This window comes from Astatotilapia calliptera, chromosome 14 (genome assembly GCF_964374335.1).
Source record: "Astatotilapia calliptera chromosome 14, fAstCal68.1, whole genome shotgun sequence".
In the NCBI taxonomy this organism is placed as follows: domain Eukaryota; kingdom Metazoa; phylum Chordata; class Actinopteri; order Cichliformes; family Cichlidae; genus Astatotilapia; species Astatotilapia calliptera.
In genome coordinates, this window is record NC_137435.1 from 13,241,098 (window position 1) to 13,257,028 (window position 15,931).

General features: G+C 42.3%; 1 protein-coding gene across 2 annotated transcripts in view; it reads right to left on the reverse strand.

The window, feature by feature from the left end:
• Positions 1–205: 205 nt before the first annotated feature.
• Positions 206–15,931, reverse strand: part of igsf9ba (immunoglobulin superfamily, member 9Ba) — a 73,238-nt gene continuing 57,512 nt past the window's right edge. Inside the window, exons 14-21 of one of the 2 annotated variants that reach the window (XR_013901399.1) lie at positions 14,458–14,684; positions 14,156–14,240; positions 13,917–14,078; positions 13,540–13,585; positions 10,291–11,916; positions 8,700–8,745; positions 4,949–5,079; positions 4,826–4,864 (exon numbers count right to left, since the gene is read on the reverse strand). Coding sequence is in view for 1 of the 2 variants with exons in the window: in XM_026191692.2 (XP_026047477.1) it covers positions 4,656–4,864; positions 4,949–5,079; positions 10,291–11,916; positions 13,540–13,585; positions 13,917–14,078; positions 14,156–14,240; positions 14,458–14,684 (2,486 nt within the window). In the remaining variant the exon portion in view is untranslated. Of the gene's footprint in view, positions 4,865–4,948; positions 5,080–8,699; positions 8,746–10,290; positions 11,917–13,539; positions 13,586–13,916; positions 14,079–14,155; positions 14,241–14,457; positions 14,685–15,931 lie in introns of both variants that reach the window. The other variant, XM_026191692.2, reaches the window with a different exon arrangement.

Genomic DNA, 15,931 nt, shown 5'->3' on the forward strand with positions numbered 1-15,931 from the left:
AAACCTGGCGCTCCTGTAATCATCCTGCTCATGTGTCCTAAAATAAAAAAAACAACAACAACAACAAAAAGGAAAAAAAACCCTGACCTGATTAAGCTGCTCATATCCCATCCTCACTCTCTGCCCAACACTTACACCCTGTGTCTAGCGTATGAACTACAGCATCTTCTTCACCGGTCACACAAAACCACAGAAAAAACAGGACCTCTTTTGATTTTTTTATTATATCAAAATACAAAAATTTGAGAGGAAAATTTCATATGGGACTAAACGTTTGAAATGATATGGTGACATGAACACAACACTGCTTTCATATTCTCACAGACATGCCATAGATAGAGCATAGAGCATGTGCTAAGCCCATGCCTACGTCATAACGAGCCACCGGAAGTGAGCCTGTGCGTTTTCCCTATAAAGGCTTGAGATGGCAACGACTGCCGCTGTACATCCAAGGCCAGTTGGTAACGGCCCAGGGTGGTTTTTACATCATAGTTCATTCAGGTTTCAGTTTTACTCAATAAAGAAACAAGATCCATGGCAGTTGAACATGAAGAGTGAGTAAGACATGATCTGAGACGAATTCACTGGAGAGCAGTGGCAAATGAGAAAAAAATGTAATACAAATATTATACATAAGGCTTTGGTACAGCACCATACAGTATGAGTTAATTGCTCACAAAAAGTTAAGTGAAGCATAAATACCTGATGCGGTGACAGAAAAGAAAGACAAGTCTAAAAAACTGACCAAAAACAAAACAGAAACATCAGGTCATTGTTGTTGTTTTTTTTTTTAAAAAGAGAAAAAGAAAAAAGAAAAACAAAAAAAACAGACAAATGTTTTTGCTTTGAATTATTTACATATGAACATTATGGAGACAGATTATGCACATAAAAAAACAAAATAAAAACATATAATACAGCATGTAAACATGTGATGTACAGCACAGAGTTCAGTGGATGGAAGTGAAATGAAATGTAGTAAATTTTCTTCCTTTAATTAAGCACTACTTGGTTTGCTTGAGTATGAGCATTAGCTAAAACAGTCAACGATGTAGTGCTTATTGTAGCCTACGATAATAATACATTCTAGTTCTCAGTGCTGGTACACAAAAACAGAGAATATAGAAAATACTACATATTTCTATTTTCCGTCCAATAACAACCAGCTCGGATGTCCATGAATGATTGCTAAATAGGCGTTTTTGTATTGTCTCTACATGCAAGATTAATACAATTTAAAAAAACGAAAGGAAAAAAACAAATCTCTTCTAAGTATCATCCTACCAGCACCTAGTGATGCACTAAAAGCTGTAAGCAGAAAAATTGAGAGAAAACAAACGAATCAAAAAACAAACAGAAATGAGCTAACAGTACATCCAAAGCAGCCCTCTTAAACACTGTACATGTTTCTGTTGAAGATGCAAGGAAAACAAAAGAGAGGGAAAAAAAGCCCGGAAGACAACATCCATTCTTAAAAACCCACGAGGAAGAGGATGTATGAGCTTTCCCGATTCCTTTCTACGAGGGGGATAATTACAAATGTGGACTGGTGACTACCCATGGCTATACTGTACAGTACTAGTAGCAATTCTACCTTGAAAAAAGGTGGCGGTGTGACATGAGACGGTAGCGCCCCTGCAGTCGTGTGCTTGAAAAACAGTGCTGTTAACCAAAGACCTACAGGAAGTGTGTAGAAAAGATCCCCTCGTGATCTGATGCTCTTAGATTCCTTCTCATGTGTCCTGTGGCGTGTACTAATCTAAATTAGGTTATGTTTCTCCTTTTAGGCTGGGTTAATAGTCTCAATATCAGCACAAACATCGTTTAGAGAGGGTACCTTGGAAGCACAGACAGACATTGCAAACACGCTATAGAAAACAAGTCGTCTTGAGTTCATCTGAATGTCACAAGTCTCTATTATTTGAGGTTACACTACTAGTTTCCAGTATTGTCTATCACTGTCTTCACACCATGATACCGTTAACGAAAAGGGCCTAGAGTGTCTAGTTGCTCAAAAACACCAGGGGCCGACGGAGTCGCTTGTGGAAACAGGGAACGGAAAAAATCTTCAGACCTCTATTCTACAGCACCACAAAGTTAAACATAGCACCAAGTCGTAATGTTCAAAGCAACTATGCCCTAACACACGTTTCGTCATCGAACTAATGTAAACACAATTTCCTCCACAGCACGTGTTTTACAGGACTCTAGCATGTCCTCGACTCTTAGAAAAAAACTTTATTTGCTTTGGACACGTGAAGGCGAAGAGATCTGGAGTGAATCTACAGGTGTGCTCGTGAACGGGCGAAATACAGGATTACTTTGTTCCAGAAATATTATAGTAGAGGGCAACACACTTCTGCTCCTAAAGCTTTTTCCAATGGGCATTCACGTACTATACATCAGAGAGAATACTAATCAACTTGTGCAGCCAGCGGGCTATGGCAATAACACACTGTACGGTACTAACATGAACCTTTCTTTTCTTCTCAGATAAAATAACGTCTGCTAAAGTATGACAAATTAGGCACCTTAAAATGTTTTAAAAACATTATCCACTTAAAGCCGTACTGTAAGCAAATACTTTTATATATAATCTAATTTCTTTTTCCGTGGGATCCTTTTCATACATCCTCATACAAGAACGTGTTCCTGTAAAACATGGTTTGCGTCATCTTTACAAATACAATACACACCATGTACAGTACATAACAAATATAGATTTTTTTTTCCTCGTATCTTACACGAAACCAATTTCTGGCGCTCGCCTTCAGGCAAGCGCCGCTTTCTCGCTCGTCAAAAGATTTCGGCGAGCAGACGTGGAGTCGAGTCATTCGCGCGGATTTTTTTTTTTAGCTGGAAACCTTTGAGTCGTTATTAGGAGAAGAACTGTTTGATATGTCTCGGTGACAATACGATGATAACTGCTTTTCCTCTTCTGCAGATCAAAGCGGGGACTTGGCTCAGAAACCGTGTGGGACTGCATACAGGAATTTGGACTTGATGCGCCAACTGGTCACCTCACCAATCTCAGCTACACTAGAAGCAATAATGACGGGTCATTCAATGTTCTGTGACATTGGGACATTCATTTCCTGTACAGCAAAACATACATTCAGTATCGGTTAGTGTCGAAAAATCAACAAACACACAGAGAAGTAGCTAGCAAGTAATCTACAGTTGGTAAAGATAAACAGTCAAGGTGGCCGTCGTTTGAATATTTCCCATTGCTTGTTAACAGCTTTAGAAACAATCACATTCTCCTCTAAGAGCTGCTGCTAAACATTAACATCCTCGCTGTACTGCTTGGTTATTTTTGCATCAAATCTTTTGCATGTACAGTGCAAAAATGTGTCGATTTATTTGCCTTTTCCCCCTCCTAATCTGACTGTGCGCATTTTTTTAAAAATTGTTTTTCATAGGTTTTAATCTGGTTCTATCCTATTATTTGGATATACACAGTTGAAGCACAAGCCCATGTTAAAAGAAAACAAAACAAGTGTTCATGCATCTTCCGTAGCGATTTCTCTCGTGAGTCCTTGGCAGAAAAAGTAAAACCACACACACACACACACACACACGCTATCGGACTCCCTCACTCCTACAGTGAGAGAAGCGTGAGAAGGCGAAGAAAAAGGCAGTTTATGTTCGAAAAAATAAGCAAACACAACAGATAAATACAAGGCAAAAACAAAAAGGCACCTCGAGCTGTGCCGCGTTCCACAAATGATTTCCTTAATAATGAAATACATACAGTACAGTTCACAATTTGTCACCCCCGTCCCTCTGACCCTTCAAGTCCAACCTCCGCTGAGCATCTGAGTCCCAAGTTAGTTTGAGCGATCTCGTGAAGGTTATGATCTTTGTCTTAACGCAGCGCCGCAGTGCTGTAAACACACTTGAACCATCGCGCAGTAAAATGAAGACGCCTTCCTCTAATTGTTGGCATCGGGTCACAAATCAAAACAAACACAATATGCTAGCTTTTACTGGTAATAAAAAGCTTCTAAAGTAGATAAAGTTAGGCCATATTATCCGTTTGAGAGAATGAGAGTGGCGTGTGATATAAACCTTTTTATCCATATGTAAAAAGGTCAAGTACGTACAGTATACCACAAGAATTACAGCAAATCTGCGTTTACTCTGAGGTATATTTGTGGTAAGAACCCTGTGTTTAAATACTGAATCTATTTGTATTGTAGGAAAGGTAGACTCATGTCCCTGTCCGAGGACGCACCAGGCTTAACAGTACGCTGTATCACTGAAAAACCTAAAGATATGGACCCCTCAATGACCAGTGAGTGAAAAATCTTGAACGTGTTGTGACATACTCAACCAACACATTTTTTTATTACTGTAGGAGGAAGCTTAATTCCCTTGTTTTACTATTTATATACATTATATATTTTCAGAGCATTTTCAAGTGAAATTCCTCAAAGACAAGTTGCAGTGACAACCCGGAAAAGCCATTGTTCTTGTCTTCCAACCCCGGAGTATTCAGCTCAATGTTTCCCACTCCCCGAAACGCAGATTAACTTTTTAAGGATTATAAGAAAGGTATTCGTTTGATATTTGGGTAGAGCAGGACGTGCTGAGGTGGGATTTCTCAGGGGTGGTCAGTTTAGTCGAGTCCAATGGCTTGTTGGGCACACGGGTCAGCGTAGAGTCCCATAATTTGGGCCCTCTGAGTCTGCACTGGCCAGAATGCCTGTCTGGTCCTCCTCGAACTGCCTGCGGCGCAGGAAGGAGGTCAAATAGAGATAGGGGTTCTTCTTGTTTTGCTTTTTCCTCTTTCTCGGGAGGTTAAGATCCTCTCCCTCTTGGGGTGTCTGAGATTGCTGCTGGGTCTGAGAGAGAGACGCACCTGAAAGAGAGGCAAAGGACTCATACACAGGACGGCCGTTTGATCGGTAATCTTTTGTAGCTGCTCTCCGATCGTCAGACAAACCTGTTCTCCTTCCGGAGGTTGTGTTGTTATTGTTGTTGGCAGCCACTCCCTTGGCTTTAGTAATACAGTGTTGTAGCAGTGCTGGTAAGCTCTCAGACCCGGCAGTATCGCTAGACGCACCTAGAGGTTCCCTGAGAAGATGAAAGACACAGCACACATTGTTCTGGATTAATCCAACAGTCGTGTTCGGTCACGTCTCAGAGAGAACAGACAAAATGGCACTTTCATTTCTATTTCCAGAAGGTGCTATCATATGATTTGATGAGCTCTTGAACTTCTACTGAGAGCCCTTTCACTAAGATGATGAATTTCCACTTTCTATCTGCGGTGATGGATGAGAAAAGTTAGATACAAAGAAAGAAAGAGAACGAAAAAGAGAAAGAAAGAATAGTTGACTTAAGGTGGCAGTGGAGTTGGTGAATTATTGGCTATACATTTGTTTTTCTTAAACAATCATTATGTTAAAGACCCACTCTGGGATTTATAATTAAAGTGTATTTGTTCTCAAATTCAATTCATTCAATCAGTTCATTTTCTTCTGATTTTGGTGGAATAACACTCTTTAAAATCTGGGATTTCATCGAGTCTTAGAGACAAAACTATAAAAGAAACGTGCTAAGTTTACAGCAAGCTTTCGCTTTAACATTTGGGTCTTTAAATAGTGACTGCTTCAGAAATGCGAGCAATATTGGCCTCTTTGCTGTATAAAACTCATAAAATGAAAATAATTTCTGGAACTTGACAGTTCCTGTACCAATGAAGTCGTCTAAAAAAATTGTACAAAATTCTCTATTAGCGCTATTTTTACTAGACCGTAGGTTCAGGGGTCGGCAACCTCTGACCGTCACCTGCGTCAGCACACAATCTCGTTTTCAAGTAGTGGCCCGTGAGACGGACAATGGTTCAGAAAATACAAACTACCAATCAAAATTTGGGGTCACTTTTTCAAACGTGTTCAGCTGTGGACTGAAGAAATGTGTGCCTTAAATATAATGTGTAAGTGGCGGTTGCCCTGTTGCTAAACGTTACTAATAAAAGGGCTTCTTGTTATCTTGTTTTGGTGAATCAGCAAAAGACTTGCTGACATGGTAATGTGACTTTACAAGCACCATACAGTTCATGCTGAGAGGTCTTTAGGCTGCCATACAATCCTCCCCTGTCCCTCAGATATCTTCAAGTGCATGACACAGAAATGCTGATTTAGTAAGTGCAAATTGGGCTTAAATTGAAAGAAATTAATGGGTAAAATTACAGAAAAAGGTCTGGTAGCTCATTTCCCTGGAATTATAAAATGTAATGTAATAAAGTTTTTTTCTGTTAATTCACAGAAATTTCTATCCTGTAGCAAGAGTACTGACAGGGACTAGAAAGAGACAGGATATTTCTCCCATACTGGCTTCACTTCATTGGCTCCCTGTTAAACCCAGAATCAAATTTAAAAAAATTTTCATCACATACAACGTCTTGAATAATCAGGCCCAATCTTATCTTAAAGACCTTATGGTACCATTTCACCCGAATGCAGCACTGTGTTCTCCCACTGCTGGATTATTTGTGAGTATTTAAACACAGAATGGGGAGCAGAGCTTTCCGCTTCAAGGCCCTCTTCTGTGGAACCAGCTCGACTTAAAACATTTCTTTTTGATAAAACTTATAGTTACGGTTCGATCACACGACCCCAAATCCTTCTTTAGTTATGCTGCAATAGGTCTAGGTTGCTGAGGGCTTCCCATGATGCACTGACTGTTACTCCTCACTCACCCTTTTTTTCACTCACTATATGTTTATACACCACTCTGCATTAGTTATTATTAATCTATTTTTAATATTATTCCACATCATGTCTTTGTCCTGTCTTCCTCCCCCCACCCCGTCAGATGGCCGTCTTTCCCTGAGCCTGCCTCTACTGGATGCTTCTTCCTGTTGAAAGGGAGTTTTCCCTGATGTTGTAATTTGGGGCTATATAAATAAAAGTGAATTGAGTTTTCTCTGTTATTTAAATGTTTATTTATTCCTTAGTTGCTTTAGTACAGTATGAATGGACATGGGAAGATCTTTGTCAATAGGAAAAGCCAGTTAGAAGTTCAAAATCTATACACTCCTTTACATTCTCAAGAGGGCCAAATTGGAGTCTTTAACGGGCCGATTCTGGCCCCCAGTCCTTATGCTTGACACCCCTGTTTTCAACTCAAAGTCAGAGAAGATGATTACATAAAAGAGGCTTTAATTAATTCCTTTAACATTTGCCTCTGTCCACACTAACTGTTGCTTACTTAATTACTGGGAAAATTTCTGTATTTTACTTATTAGTCAGCTGCATCGCAGCTATGGCTATAATTTTGCAACCCAAACTGTGCATATAATATTATAAAATTGTAGATGAGGTCAAACTTATCATCATAAAAAAAGGTTGCCAACCCCTGCAGTCCATTTATGTACTCTGCATTTCTCTGATTGCTCTGCATCCTAACATGAAAGTTCTGCACATTTCAAAAAACCAGAAACCAGAAAACACACAGGAAGGTGTTCCTGAAACCTTGAGAACTATTTTCATTTCATGAGTGATGCATGCGAAGTTGAATGAAAATAATTAATTAATCAGCACAAAGTAATCACATCACGTTAAGGTATCCTCACTTCCAGTGGTCTGCTTAGAAGCAGTTTTACCTCGTACTGGAATACGCTTGTTGTACTTTTGTTGTCCATCTCTCTCATAGAAAGATGCAATAAAGTTAAATAAAAAAAAGTCCAATAACCTCACAAAAAGTTAAGCTTGTGTTCACGAGGCTCACTGTTGGCTCTTTGCCTTTCAAAGAACTGAATGCAAACAGCGTCGAACCTGACTTAATGCTTTCATTAAGTCAGGTTGTCGCGCCAAACATGTATTGTTTCAAAAGGCATGGGAACACAAAGCTTTAGAGATGCTGTCCATCATTTGTCACTGTGGAGAGAAAGATTGAGAGCCATTAGCAGAGAGGGGGAGACAAATCGGAGAATTGCAACAGTCCTGGACAGTTAGAGAACATTTCCATTATCATCACATAAACTGTGTGCCGAGGCAACAGTGTTAAAATATTGCTCATTTCCATAGACATAAACACTATACAGCACACTTTCAGAAACATGAACACTGCGTACAGAGGCTTCACCATGCTGACGGGAGGAGATGGCAGGTAGAGGAAATGGCCGTTAAAGAACAAGTCACATGACAGGAAGAGGAAATGGCCATTAAAAACAGTCACATGACAGAAAAAACGAAAGCACTCAGGACAACAAATGTGACAAAGAATTTAGTTTGAGAATTGTTGTTATTTGTTTGGTTGTAGAGAGAAGTTTAGAGAATGCATGCATGGCATTTTGCACATGGAACAAAACTTTAAAGGGGAATACTCCAGTCTATCATTCATGTGCGTCCTCTATTGATTCAAGGCTTTTTCTTTTTTTTTTAGTGCAGGGAAACATGTCTGCGTTCAAACAATGAAAAGGACAAAATCAAATGCTTCTCCACAATCCAAAACCACTCCTCCTGCTTGCTCACAAGCCTAATTACTGTAGCCTACACCACAGCAGGCTTACTCTGCCTTGAAACTGTATTGACAAATGTGTCCTGCAGTCATTATTACCATTAGTTGCACTTCACTTGAATCCAGCACAGAGGCACAACCCAAAGCGATTCCCCTTTAAAGGAGAGAGTGATTAGAGCCCTCCCCCTGCTGACCCCTCCCCTCTCAGACATGGGTCCGACCCTTACCTATTGCGGCGTAGGGGACCGGGTCACAACAACGCTGCCCAGATAGCTGAGATCAATCAAAAACAAATCAGGTAAGACCCTTACCCTCTAAAAAGCAGCAGCCCTATAAGCTACTTTCCCTTAAAGGCCAGTGATAGTGCAGGAGCGAGTCTCTGCTGCATGGCTTTAGCTACCATGTGATTGTAGCTTCTAGGGTAGTGAGGTGGGTGTGAGGGGCCACAGGAGTGTGTGCAGTAAAGAAACTCTACGGGGTGTAGATGTGTTTAAATGTGGGTGTAAAGCATAACATTTCCTCCTTTATGTAGTAAATGTGCTCAGCCACTGATCTACCAATACTACGAGAAAAAAAATCTATTGTTCTATTTAAGCGGGTTAGTCGGTTTTTATCCTTACGGATGCCACTTTCTAATAATGCAGCCATTATATGTTATATGCCTTATAACTTGACACTAATTATTTTTGAATATATTAATTTAATGGTTAATAAATCACTCTGCAATACATCGGATTTAAGTGAACTATTTTGCCAAGTCATCTTCCTCAAAACACTTCGTTTGCCTCTTTAGCGCTCCAATGTTGGACCTTCTAGAAAAGTGGGAGTCTCAGGATATATTTAACATCTTACTTTTTATGATCAAGTGACAGACACAGAGCCTTCTATTTATGACTTTACTATTATAAATACAACTCATCCAACTGTATAACTATAGACCAGATGGTTTGTTATCCATCCTTATAAAGTATTGATAAGTTGAGATTATGGCTTCATTATTTGTTTATAAATTGTTTACTAATTCTTTTTAAAACAATCTTATTAGTTTATGAGCAAGAAGCGAAAGTTAATGAATAACATAACACAATGAGTATGTGTCAACTACTAAATGTGTACAAACTACCAACTGCTTTGTTTTACACTTTCTTTCCATCGCTAAGCTACAATATAGACTTTTACAATTTCAATCTTCTTCAACAAAGAAGAAAAGTGTTCTGCTACAAGCGGCTATAAGCTACTAGCTCTAATATTGGTTGAGTTATGAATAAGTAAGCAATTTATTATCCATGAATAAATAGTCTGGAAGGTGACAGAATAATGGTATAAATAATAAATGTAATTGTTCATTAAATGTACAGTAAATTGTTGAGGTTAAACCTATAAACACTAGTTTCATAAACCGACCCGATTTAATATAATTTATACTCAGTTTTTAAAATACTTTAACTCAAAGATTTTAGATTCAACATGGGAAACAGAAAAAATGGCTTTTAAAGTTGATTTAAGTTTGAATTATGATCAATATTTCATCGATTCTATTGATTACGAGCCATCAGTACTATATACAAAAATACATGATCTTAAAATCACACTGAGCTTTCACATGCTATTCAATGTTAATGTTTAGATCATTTTTAATGAACTGAGACAATGTGTGCTAAATGCAATTACATGCCTTCTGCATATTAAAGTACAATATGCATCTTAATTACTTCTTAATGGAAACATCAAAGTGATACTGAGGATATTTAGCGAGCAGACGAAAAGTCTCCTCCTTAAAAAATGTGTGACTATTCTCTACTGCAATGGATCACCTACCCTGAGGCTGATATCTGGAGCTGGGAGGGCTCTGAGGGTAGCATCTCCTCCTCTGTCCTTCTCTGGGATGGCCTCTGCCCGAAAACATCCCTGCCCTCCGGAGGGGGAGAGGGGGATTGGGAGGGGTAACTGGCTGCAGTGGAGGCATAGGACATGTGGGCGTGGTAACTGGGGCTGGGTTGCTTGGCGCCCTGGCTCTGAGTAGGAGAGGCGGTCAGGGAGGACCTCCGAGAGAAACTGACAGTAGCCGAGGGCTGCAGGGTGATCTCAGGCATCTCCAGAGACCGAGAGGTGCGGAGGATGCTGGGGCGCGGAGGAGGCCTTACAAGAATATCTGGGGAACCCGGCTGGGTGCTAAGTGGGCTCTGGGAGAGTGGAGAGAGGCGGGAGGGTTGGAGTACTAGTGGGGGTAGGCTGGGGTCTGCCCGGCGCCCCGCCCTCGGGCTGAGCCAGGACTGAGGGCTACTACTGGGGGCTGTGCTTGGGCTCCCTGCACGGACTGCCGGGTCAGGGTAAGGCAACACTGGTACACCCACACCGTGGGCCGTGTGTCTGAGCTGGCCGAGACTCTGGGCCTGTTGCATAGCTAAACGCCTAACCGGAGGCCCTGGGGGCCTGTCTCTGCCTGGGGGAGCCACAGGAACCTCCAGCTGCAGGAGTCCGGGGCTTATTGGATCCTTTAGGTGTGGGAGGTGCAGGCGACTGGGAGGGAGAGAGTGAGGAGGATATGGGGGTGGGTCAGGGAGGTCCTGGGGGTGATGTAACGGATGGTGAGGTGGATATATGAACCGTGGACCTTCTAGACCCAGGAAGGGTAACTCATGAGGCTGCCAGCTTTCAGGTGAGCGAGAAGGAGGGCTGTGTGTGTGAGACAGAGAATGGCCAGAGGCAGTGTACTGATGGTGCTCCATCTCTCCACTCTCCTCGGGGATGGAGGGGTAACCAAAGGGCCCCTCGGCGGTGCCTGGGGGTGAGGATAGAGCGGAGCTACGTGGGCTGATGTCAGGCATGTAGAATGGTGGTGGAATCCCTGATTCAGCGCGGCTGCCTAGATACCCATAGAATGGGCCTTGGGGAAAGCCCCTGTAGCGGGAGGCCGGGGCCTGCCCTGAGGCGTGAAGTGCACTGCCCTCTGCAAAGCTCATACCTTCCATGGGCCTGTGTAGGCGGGGGCTGTAGGTGGGGGGCTGCGTTGACTCCAGGCTCGAGGACGTTGGGGAGAGCTGGGGCCGCAGCGTGGGCATGATGGGCGGCAGAGGCCCTGGGTCAAAATCATTCTCCTCATCGGACTGCCGGAACTCAGGGTACATGTCAGACTCCTCTGCGAAGGGGAAGCCCTGGATGCGGCGGGGAGGTGGGCTGGTCTCCATGACGAAACGGCCATCGGGGCCACGGCTTATCAGCTCAATAGGCGTGGTGACCTCTGCCTCATGTTTGGACACACTGTATTTCTTGCTGGCTATGGCACGCTTGGTTTTCTTGTAGAAGGAGAGCTCTTTTTCTTTTTCTCTCTGAGGACTCGGGAGCTTCCTGACATACAGGCCCGGACCGTGGGAACCCTCCGACGAAAGAGAACGGGGCCGAGATGGAGGGGAGCTCTCTGGACTTATCTTCCCCGATGATAACCTGATAAAAAAAATAAAAATGCAGACACAGAACGCTGGCTTAATTTAACACATAACAGATGAAGCGGATAGTGGTAGGAGTATTTTAAAACAAATCCCCAAAAATCTCTGATACTTGAAATAAACTGATATGATTGCGGTTTGTAAACAGATGACACAGTAGAAAGCCAAAGCGCTCGATCAAGGCAGCCATAATGAACTTCATTACGGTATAATGGCCAGTTTATGGCGGCAGCAGACTCCTGATAGGGGCTGCAGCTAATGAACCAAAGAGTGACGGGATGAGAGAAAAGCCAACAACGCAACCATGACAACCGTATCACAGATCTACTGAGTCTACATCTTCTTGAGCAGACGTGAGACCAATTTCCATATGCTGCACCAAATGGTGATGTGTGGAAAGCAGATGACATCTAACCAGGCCTCATTTGCCCACACCAGGAGCAGCATACTCGACACTTACTGTACTGGGTCACTGAATGCATCGGGTAGACATCAATTAGAATGTGAGTGCATATACACAGTACTGTACTGTACATGCAGCTGAGCTAGTGCAATTTAATCCCTGTATGGTGCATGGAAGTCTGTGCATGCAAATAGTAGGCACCCCTACAACTACAAATAATCACTGTGAGCTAATCATTTCTATGCAATGCATTAACCATGCAGCCAAGCCAGTGCAGTGCAGCACACTCTGTATTTTGGTGCAGGCAGGCACTCACAGGGGGCTGGCCGGCGGGGGCAAGAAACTGCTCCTGGCAGGCTCGTCCCAGCAGGGCTCTACCCCTGGCAAGGGGGTGAGAGGAGGCCTGCGATGGGAAACAAACGACACGGGCCTGGTTCATCTTTAACTATGCTACTTGCTGGAAGGACTAAGTGTAAACTCCCTGAGCAGCCTGGACCATTTCATGAAAAAATAGAAAGAAGTAATCTGATACTGATGTTTTAGGTTTTAAAGTCACAAGCAAACATACATTTACTCTGCAATGGGATTTACACAGATTAGAGTCAGAAAGGAGCTTCTTTTGAGATTGAAATGCAGTCATACATGTACACAAGATATACAGACAGACAGGTACACACGTGTAGCTGATACTGTACAAAGAAACAGCATCATTAAACACTGAGAATCATGCAGAAAGCAGACAGTGTTAAAGAATACAGATGGATCAAAAATCAATACACATACTGCAGCTTGAGCACTCTGGGTAATGTGCTTAAAATGCAGACTTTGCTGCTTTGAACTCTCCTTAATTTTTCCCGTGATCCGCTAGAGGTTGCTACTGTTCATGTTCTTTTACACCTACCAAGAAGCCCAATCATGTCATCAATGGGGGTTTTTTTTGGTTCATTTTCAAGACTTTCCTCAGATATACCATGTTAGATACTGACTTGTTGTTTAAAAGCACTGGAGAAAACATGCTGAGGGTAAAAATCAATTCTTCCCAGTAGGCTCCAAAAGGTATTTTCAGGTGACAGGTCAGAACTGAGTGTTATTTAATGTTAACGTGTATGACTTGTCACAGCATGCAAGGGTACAGATAGTTATAACAGGTGTAAGAGAGGACGAACAGTAGTGGCGACCTCTAGCAGACAGGAGAGGCTCTGGGGTAGCTTTACTTACGGCGACTCAATGCTTTTCCTGAAGTGTGTCACCGACAAGGGAGGATCTGAGAGGACAAACACATTTAAGTTTAGGATTTTCTCTAATGAACACCACAGGTAAAAGTCAGTCACAGGGATGAATTATGAGACAATGAGCTTCTGGGCGCAGACGATAAAGGACCCCCGCCCAGCAAAACAAAAAGCAAGACAGACTGAAAAAGACCAAAAACAACTGCAAACAATTTACTTCTTAGCTACTCTTTGTTGTCATTTTTTATCTCTTTGTGCTTGCTTTGTGTTTTTCTTTGTGCCTCTGAGCCCATTGATAAACCCATCCATGGTCAAACATGAACTTTTACCTAATCTATGTAAATTTAAGTGAAAGAGGAGACTAACCTGGTTTGCGCTTGAGTTTGCGACGGTGTTGCTTGTTGACAAAGCAAGCTGCTAGAGTGCTGAACAGTACCGCCGCTGCCAGAAAACAGATAGTTGCCACGACTCCTGCCACCACAGGTCGCGCCAAACCCTCATCGGGCAACTCTGGAGCAGGGAAGGGATCTGAGAGCATAAAAGGAGATATGGAGTAACAACTTAAAAATAGATTATTCATAAGGGCCGAGCACAAAGACACTCACCTGTGCTAGAAACTCCCACAACATTGCTGCTCTCGCTGATCAGGTCATCCATAACGGCCATTACTCGAAATTCATACCAGGACTCCTGTCAGAGAGATGCAGAGATGCGCTGCAATGCAGGGTATTGTGCTCAGACTATAAGGCATTGTCTTGCTGCACATGATATATTGAAAGCAGCTTCTTATTTATAACTGTTTGCATACCAAAGAGGAGCTACTTTTCCTTAATTGGATTGACAAAAAAGTACTACTTTTCTACTCCTTAGGATTCAACGTTACACAGCTAAATTTCCATATACTGACCTGAACAAGGTCTCTGGCTATGAGCTCGGTCTCAGTTGAAGGGATTAAGTCATCCAGAACCTCCCACCTCTCCCCAAGGCGAAACTCCATGATATAACGGTCGATGGGCGAGGAGTGGTTGGCTGGAGGGAGCCACGTGAGGAGGACACCGTGCTGCGTGCGATTGGCTGTGAGGCACCGTGGTGGAGTAAGAAGCACCAGTGGTTCTGGGGTACCCAGAGGAGAGCCTGTGAACCAACCATGCATTATGAAAATGTATTCAATGGGGGAAAAAAATCAAACAAACAAAAAAAGTTACAGGGTGTTGCTCGTGCGATCGCATTTTTTTTTTTAAAGAGTTAGATAGGGTCCAGATAAAAACTCTGGATGGGCTCCATTCAGGGACCTCCATCAATGGAGCATCAGAGTACACTTTGGATGTAACGATTACCAAGAAATCAGAAATAGCAACACAAAGAGCATTGACTTTTCTTACATTTCTTAGGTTAATCAAAGCTGATTGGTTAACTCAAAATATTTCATTATAGGTCGTGGAGAAATGTATTAAACAGCAGAAGCCTACTGGTTTCCATCTGAGAGTGTGAATTAGGTCAGAACTTTGCAGACCTCATTTAACATTTGCTAAATGAAGGAAAACAGTTGGCAATGTGAGGCCGAATCAGGGCTCACGAGGCAAAAAGTACCCCCACCATCTGGGCCGGATTATCCAATGGGCATTTACCCAGGGGTATGTGCACATAATGTGAAAATAAATTAGAAGTATTTAGCTGAAGTGTATTTTATTTATGTTAGTTCTTTTTTAACTTGTAGTTCTAAATTGGAAGATTATTGTGATATTGAAATATAAAAATAAAATTACGTTCTATTATTTTTTCATCGCTCAAAATAAGCGTCACACTCGCTGAAGCCGGTGTACCCGCCGAAACGCCGTGCATTTATCGAGACTTTCAACCCCAGGTAGGCCAATTATGGCTCTTTGGATCCACATTATGTCAGCAGCTATTCTCCTCCGTGAACTATGTTAAAAACAAACACCGCTCACGCCTCACAGATGACAGCTTACAGTCCTGCGTAAAGATGAAAGTGACTTTGTAAAGCCCCGATTTGCACAGAAGCAGAAGTCCCATTGTAAACATACTACGGCAGACCCGACGATGTTTCCATGAACACGCTCTTTAGCATCTCTTTATTGACCACTTTTCACACACGGTTGCTGTACGCATACAGCCGGCTGTAGCTTTGCAGCTCACAGCCCGACACACACCAACACAACAGCAGAGAGAGCACAGATGTTAAGGCGCCTCCCCTGCAGCGGCGCTGCAGACCACGCCCCGCCACACACATTAACCAGGTAAAATACATATTTAGGCAGAATTTTGCAAATATCTATTTTTCATTTTTCAGCAGCATAGTGCTTTTTTTCCAAATATTTTTTAAAAGTCAGGTCAAGGCTCCAAAAGCCCAAAGGCGATAT